The following is a 7,028-nucleotide window of genomic DNA, read 5'->3' as shown; positions in this document are numbered from 1 at the left end:
AAAAAATATTCCATTCATTTTTTAATTTAAATTTCTAGAACAATATATTTATAACTAAAAGACAACTGCGGAATTGGAAAACGTCATTTAAGTATTGTGTATTTGATATTATAAAGCATGAAAAAATCTTATTTGAAATGGGTCTGTGTAAACTGTGTAAATTGTTGTGCTTCATGTTTATTATTATTATCAAAGACTATTTAAAATCATATATTGAGTCTAACAGTCGTCTTCCTTTTCTCCGCATTTTTATAATTAGTTTAATCGTTAGTTTTGGAATTTGGTACAATTATTCCGTCCTGGATCGAAATTTAAATTTTTTAATTTCTTACTGGCTTTACGCAGGATCTGATAGAAGCTTGTGATTCTAATTTGAAAAATTGTCAAACCTATTCAGATACTCAAACAGATATACGGTCAGCAATTAGTTAATTAGTTAGAAAATAGCAAGAAGTAGTAAAACTTTGTATACTAAGCTAAACCACTTCTAATTAAGTTAAACTGCGGCGCCGCACAGGAGAAATTGTTCTACCACCTATACATTGTTCAACTTTTTTGCTATTCATTAAATCTGATTTCTGGACGGTGATGCCAATTCGAAACCGGTTTCAGAATCCAAACTTAAATAAAAATTCAGGGGGGGGGGGGGCTTAATGTGAGTTTTATCGGATACATAAGCCTAAAATCAGTTCAGTGTCAAATTTTTTTCTTTGTGGGTAACTGCCGCCGGTCCTTTAGTTGTAATATTGTAGACCTAATTTTGTATCTGAAAACTGTTGCAGTTTTAATGTTTAGTGAATTGTTAAAGAAGATTCTACAAGTGTACCCTGATGTTTGCAATCTCCCAGCACACCTACAGTTTCATGCTTGGAGAAATATAAACAAAATTATTAAAACCTATTTTAGGTAACTAATGATGTTCTAGAAGACTGAAAACTTTTTTTCTAATTTGTTGTTATTTTTTTAGATATGAAGAAAAGATTAATTCTAAAGATAAGATAGCTTTCCTAACTTCAATATATGATGTAAGTTTTTATTTTATTTGTGTAATGTTGGCGCTCCGCTCAAACAAACTCAAATAGATTATCAAGTACAATAGGTGGCAACAGAGATGAACCAATTTTACACCACGTCACAAGTGTCAAATATAGCAAGGAAAACAAAATTTTCTCACATTGAAATGTTTAATAACGATTTTTAGTGTAAAGTGTAAAAACAGAAAATAAAGAACACATTTAATTGCACTTATTTTACTGTAAGATGAGCACTATATTCTAAAGTTATCACTATATTAATAATGATTTTTTCGGACACAAAAACTAAACTGACACTTTTGACGTCAAAATACAGCTGTACTGAGAGTGTACAATTGTACATATTCTACGTTGTCATCTATTTTAACAGAATCTATTTGAACAAACCTAACTTCTTGTGGGGGGAGGGGGGGGGATTTCAAAAGGGGTGTGTAAATAAGTTTTGAAGAAAATATTCACTCCATGGTTAGTTTTTTACTTTAAATCCGTCTCCTAATTATTCCTTGGTTCAGGTCTCCCTATCTGTTAGATGTTTGTTTAAAGAGGAAACTTTCAAAATATTTCCAGTTATATCAAGTTCAGAAGGTAACTAAAAATTAAAAAGCACTTAATCTTTTTTTTGTGACATGTTTTTGCAGAACTGGAGGGTTTTGTCCCTGAACAGCCCTGTATTTTCTGCTCAGCAAATATTAAGGTTAGAACATTTTTTACATAAGAAAATATATTTTTTTATTTATGAAAGAAACTAAATACGTAGTTTCATTTGAACCTCCATTTGTAGAGTGACAAGTCTGACGCACAAGAGAACCCTTTAAATATTTGGTTGTTAATTTAATAGATTACGTAGATATCTTAATTTCCCAGCATAAAAAATCGGAGCCGACGGAGGTCACTTTTCAGAGGTTCCAAGTCTCCGGAAAGAGATTTTGACAATCGGACTTCATTTCTTGCTCCTAGGCAATTATATGAGTCTACATTCAAAAATACAACCGGCTGCTATTAATATTTATAGAGATATTACAAAATGTCTTACTTGTTATGGGTTCTTTCATATGAAAATATAAGGATAACTCGGTGATCATTGATTAGACAAAGGTTTAAACGGTACACTGTAAATCGGACATGCCACTCTAAAAATCAAGAATCACTTGAATTTAAGGAAGGAGAACAGGTTTTGGTAACACTCTCCTCAGAAGACAAGCTGCCTTATCAAGGTTCGTTAAAAAAAATCTATAAAATAAAAATTATAAAAAATCTATTTTTAGTTCATGCATTTTAAACTTTCCCTGTGATATCTGTGATAAATCGTTTAAGCTAAAGATCAAACTGAAGGAGCACATTAAATCACTGCACCAAGATTACAAGCACCCATGTGATCAATGTGAATATACTACAACGGAGAAAGGGAATCTAAAAAGACACATGAGAACTAAGCATGAAGGTGTAAGGTATAACTGTGATGAATGTTCCTACTCTGGATCTACGAACCACAAGGTGATAATATTTTTATTTAAAGGGATTGTAGACGTAACTTTTAGTGTCCCTTTTTTCAGAGGTTTGTCTCATTTACAATAGTTTTTAGTGTCTGGAAACCGCAAGTGTACACTAGTGTACAGTGTACACCTACTGTACACTGTAACCACTGTACTTATTTTTCAGCTATTAAAGTAAGGATATCTATGTCATACTTACTCGGAAAAATATTTAATAAGTAATTTCTAAACATGTTAAACTATAATATCAAGAGGCTCTATAGTATTTCCCTTTAGTGTATTTTTAACATGTTTTTTTAATGAAGGTGAAGCAGCATAAACTTCTTGAACATAAAGGATTTAGATTTAGATGCCAGGTCAGTTTAGTTCTCTTTAACCCAGATAGAAATGTGCTGAAATTTATCCCATTTTAGGAAAGCAAATCATGAGAGTAAAAAATTCAAAGTGAGCTTAAATTACTGTTGACAACCTCTTTAAAATTCAGCGCTAAGAATTAAAAAATAGCGGTCTCAATAGTTAATGAAAAGTTAGTTTCAGTAGGTTTGTAGCTCTCTAGTAAAATTTTATTTACTAAACGATAAATACCAGAAAGCTTTCTTCGAAGGTTATCGCTTCCCAAAATAATAATAGAATAATATGATTAATAATAATAATAATGATAATAATAGTAATAATAATAATAATAATAATAATAATAATATAAATATTCAATCAACATAATTTGTACTTCAGGATTGTGATTACAGTGCTAAAAGTAAACCAAACCTTAATAATCATGTTAGGATCAAACACCAAGGACAAAGGTAAACTTTTAACTTACATTTAAAACCTGAATCAGGGGCAACGGGACACATGTCCATTTCTGTAAGATCAAATGGGGGGGGGGAAGTGATTTTTAAAAATATAGGATACTTACTGATTTCCCAGCCTCTGTGTTTAAATTGTTCCATCTAACCTATAAACTTTATAGGGTGGTCTGATCTCTATTCGTCTAAATTATAAATGTTATAATTCTATCTATATATCTATCCATTTATCAAACTAAATGTCATTAAGTCGTCTATCTATCTATTCATTATCTACAATTTTTTATATTTCTGATTATCTATCTATCCATATATATTTATTCATCAATCATAATTATCTATCTATCCATATATATTTATCCATCTATCAAAAATATCTATCTATCTATGACTAGGTTTTCTTGTGAGTATTGTGGAGTTAGTTTTAAATCTGAGAAAACCCTGGACCTTCATATTCTGGATAAACATCAGGATATTAAAGGCAAGTTTTATAAATAATGAAGATTTAGAAAATTAATTTTAAAATAATAAAAAATGCTTTGCAGCTCAATTTGATCCCTTGGGAAAATTTTCTTGTGAAGTTTGTGAATTCTCGGTAGAAACAGAAGAGATACTAAAACTACACAGGTAAATATTTATTACTAGGCTTTTAGTCCATCTTCTATTTCACGCCCATCTTCTATTTCAACTTTTAGTTTTGGCTTTATCTGTGAGCATCTTCTCTTTGTAAAGTATAAAGAAAAAACAATACAATAAGTTTGCGGATTTCTTAATATTTTTTCGCGCATTTTCAAAGTTTTACAAAAATAAAAAACTTTCGACACAAATTTTTAAAATTTTGATCATTCATAAACCTTCCCTGGGGTCACATGAGGTCCCACACAAAATTTGGGTCCGATTGGTTCAGCCGTTTTGACGTTTATTGGATACAAACAAACAGACAAACACCCAGACATACATACAAGCTAAATTTATAAATAGATGGAATAAAAAATGTTGTCCAAACAAAACACATTAAGAAAACTGTTAACTTTTATCAGAATACTCATAACACCACCAATTATGTTCAAAATCGGAAAGTATTGAATATAGCGCGAATTCACTGGCGTATTGTTAAATAGGTGAAAATCCCTTTGCAGAGAATGAATTTCTTATTTCATTGAAAATAACATGTAATCAGTTTGATTAGATCAGAAATTATTAACAATCCCTTTGATAAATTGTTTAGATTAAGGGAACATGATCGTCGATCGATCCTATGTGATCTCTGTGGATTTTCCGGTAAATCTCGTTCCCAGCTGCAGTACCATAACCAGGTACACATTTAAGTACTGTACACTGTATATTGTAAAGTGCACTTAGCTCTGTACACATTTATCTTATTTTTTATGGTATACGTTTTCTACAGTGTAGTCAGCTCAATTCATATTTTTAAGTGTGTATATGTACTGTAAAAGTTTACCGGTTAATTCCATATTATTGTATGGACCACCGTATATTCAAAACTTGTGATAATTTTTTATATTACTAACTTGTGTTATTATGAAGACTCATCACAACGGTCAAAGATTTAACTGTATGGAGTGTGACTATTCTGCAACAAATCAAAGTAATCTGAATGCACACATTAAGGTAATACTGGACTTTTTATTGTATTTACTTTGTTTGTTACCTTTGATTTTTGAAGTTAAGTAGAATATACTGTAATAAATATTAGTGTGATCATTTAGATTAAACATCAAGGAGTTCGGTTTCAATGTGATGAATGTGAATTTTTCTGCACTCAAAACAATATTTTAAAAAGACACATTAAGAAGAAGCACCAAGGAGTAATGTATCCTTGTGGTCTTTGTGACTATCAGGCGACTGAAGAACGGTTTTTAAAGAATCACAAACAGAGTGAACATCAGGGTATACGCTACAGTTGTGATACTTGTGTCAGCACATTTAGGTTAGTGTTTCTAACAACAATAATTTTAGTTTTACACTGAACACATTGTTAATCTGTTTTTATTTTCTTGTTATGGAGTGGTCCCAAAATTTGATACTAATTATAAGATATAAAAGAATTGGATATTCTATGATGCTTTTTTAGAAAACTATTTTCAATGAGAACGCCGGTAGTACAATAAACTAATTTTAGCAATTTCATGTAAAATGAGCTGTTTGAATGTTTTAATTATTTTTCTATATTGCAACAAAGTAAAAATAAAAATTAATTTAGTAATGCCTGGATTTATTTCTTGCGAAAATCAGCTTTTAAAAGTTGACACAGGAGCTAAATACTTGCCTCAAACTCTTATATTCCAACCCCTTTATCTTGCAACCTGATGGTGTAAACCTTTAATACTTAAAACTAGCACAATTCATAGTTTAAATTGTCCAGTTCCTTTGTCTTCACAGTTTCTCAATTGTTAACCCATTATTTATTCTTACAATCAGATTTCTCTTCCCGGATTTTAATGAAAACCCCTTTTGATTTATTTTTTATTCTTGTTTTCCTGTAATTAGCTACCCCCCCCCCCTCCTCCAAAAAAAAATTAAAATAATAATTTTTGATATCTGTGATCTTTTAGGAGTTTGAATAATCTTCGTACGCACAAGGTCAACAAGCACAGTTTGACAGGCTCTTCATGTTCTATATGTGGTCTTCAGTTTGTTATAGGGAAACAGGTGAAAGAACACATGAAAACTGAACACAAATCCCAGTGTTTCCAATGTGATCAGTGTGATTATTTAGCAACAAGACAAGATTCTCTTGTGAAGCATAAAACAAAAGCACATTGTTAAAACTGTCTTGCCATTCTAGGTAATTAAACACGAGATGACTGAAATTTGTGGAAATAAAGCCTGTTAAAGGAAATTGTTAAATTTCTGATAAAAAAGCAAATGGGTTACATTGGGGTCAGAAGATGTGTCAGTTAGCCAAACAATCCAGAGATGACTTCAAGGATGTACACGGGTTGGAAGATTTAAGCCTCAATAACTTTCCAGAAGAAATTCGCGCCAACGCATTTTTCGGAATGTATTATTTTTACAATAAACTTTCTTGCCTTTTTCCAATAAAATTTAAATTTTGTATGGCATCGAACCTGGTCCTTGGATTATGGGTTTAAACCCTATTTTTATCAGAGCTTTCAAAATATGTGAGGGGCCCGAGGGACATTTTTACCCGTCCTTTTCCCCGAAAGATGTTGTGGACCAGTGACTCCCCAATCGTTTAAAAACATCGTAGAAATGTCGAAATATATTTACAGAAAAGTGGTCTCCATTTTTATTTTATTATGGATTGTTGGTATCTTCCAGAATCCACAAACTATAAGTTCTATTGTTTCAGATAAAAATGCATTTAACTCTAACCCTTGAGTTTAGCGGAGGAGCTGAACTGCTGGTAGATAAACAGAAGAAGCATGATGTTACAATAGAGTCGGACGAAGGGAAATTTACTATTCAGGTCATCTTACATTCAAATCTTGTAGCTTTTGTAGTTTCAGGTTTTAGAAAAACGAACTTAATTGTTTTGGTTTCTTTTAATCCTGAAATATCCAAATCAAATCACAAAGGGCGGGGATGACATTGGACTGCAGTAGTGGATTGGAGGTTCAAGTCCTTTCCGTGTCCTGGTTTTTCAGTCTGGACTTCTTTCCTATTTTTAAAACATCTCATCAAATCTTCATTTAGTTTATTCAAAGTCA

At 31.5% G+C, this 7,028-nt stretch overlaps 1 protein-coding gene across 3 annotated transcripts; it reads left to right on the top strand.

Annotated features, from left to right (window-relative positions):
* Positions 1-345: 345 nt before the first annotated feature.
* LOC111697425 (zinc finger protein 710) lies at positions 346-6,671 on the top strand. 3 transcript variants are annotated; one of them, XM_023467450.1, is made up of 15 exons: positions 346-416; positions 796-906; positions 968-1,025; positions 1,547-1,619; positions 1,673-1,728; positions 2,194-2,248; positions 2,349-2,528; positions 2,833-2,883; positions 3,260-3,330; positions 3,729-3,814; positions 3,879-3,960; positions 4,562-4,649; positions 4,882-4,965; positions 5,064-5,284; positions 5,910-6,671. In XM_023467450.1, the coding sequence occupies exons 7-15, from the start codon at positions 2,457-2,459 to the stop codon at positions 6,121-6,123; spliced, it is 969 nt and encodes a 322-aa protein (XP_023323218.1). In that variant the 5' UTR covers positions 346-416; positions 796-906; positions 968-1,025; positions 1,547-1,619; positions 1,673-1,728; positions 2,194-2,248; positions 2,349-2,456; the 3' UTR covers positions 6,124-6,671. The 3 variants fall into 3 exon arrangements, with proteins under 3 accessions (XP_023323218.1, XP_023323216.1, XP_023323217.1); XM_023467448.1 differs by having other exon boundaries at positions 2,300-2,528; XM_023467449.1 differs by lacking the exon at positions 346-416 and having other exon boundaries at positions 423-906; positions 2,300-2,528.
* Positions 6,672-7,028: the final 357 nt, after the last annotated feature.

This window comes from Eurytemora carolleeae, unplaced genomic scaffold (genome assembly GCF_000591075.1).
Source record: "Eurytemora carolleeae unplaced genomic scaffold, Eaff_2.0 scaffold197, whole genome shotgun sequence".
Classification (NCBI taxonomy): domain Eukaryota; kingdom Metazoa; phylum Arthropoda; class Copepoda; order Calanoida; family Temoridae; genus Eurytemora; species Eurytemora carolleeae.
The sequence above is the reverse complement of the archived record's forward strand: the minus strand, read 5'-3'. Positions and strand labels throughout refer to the sequence as shown.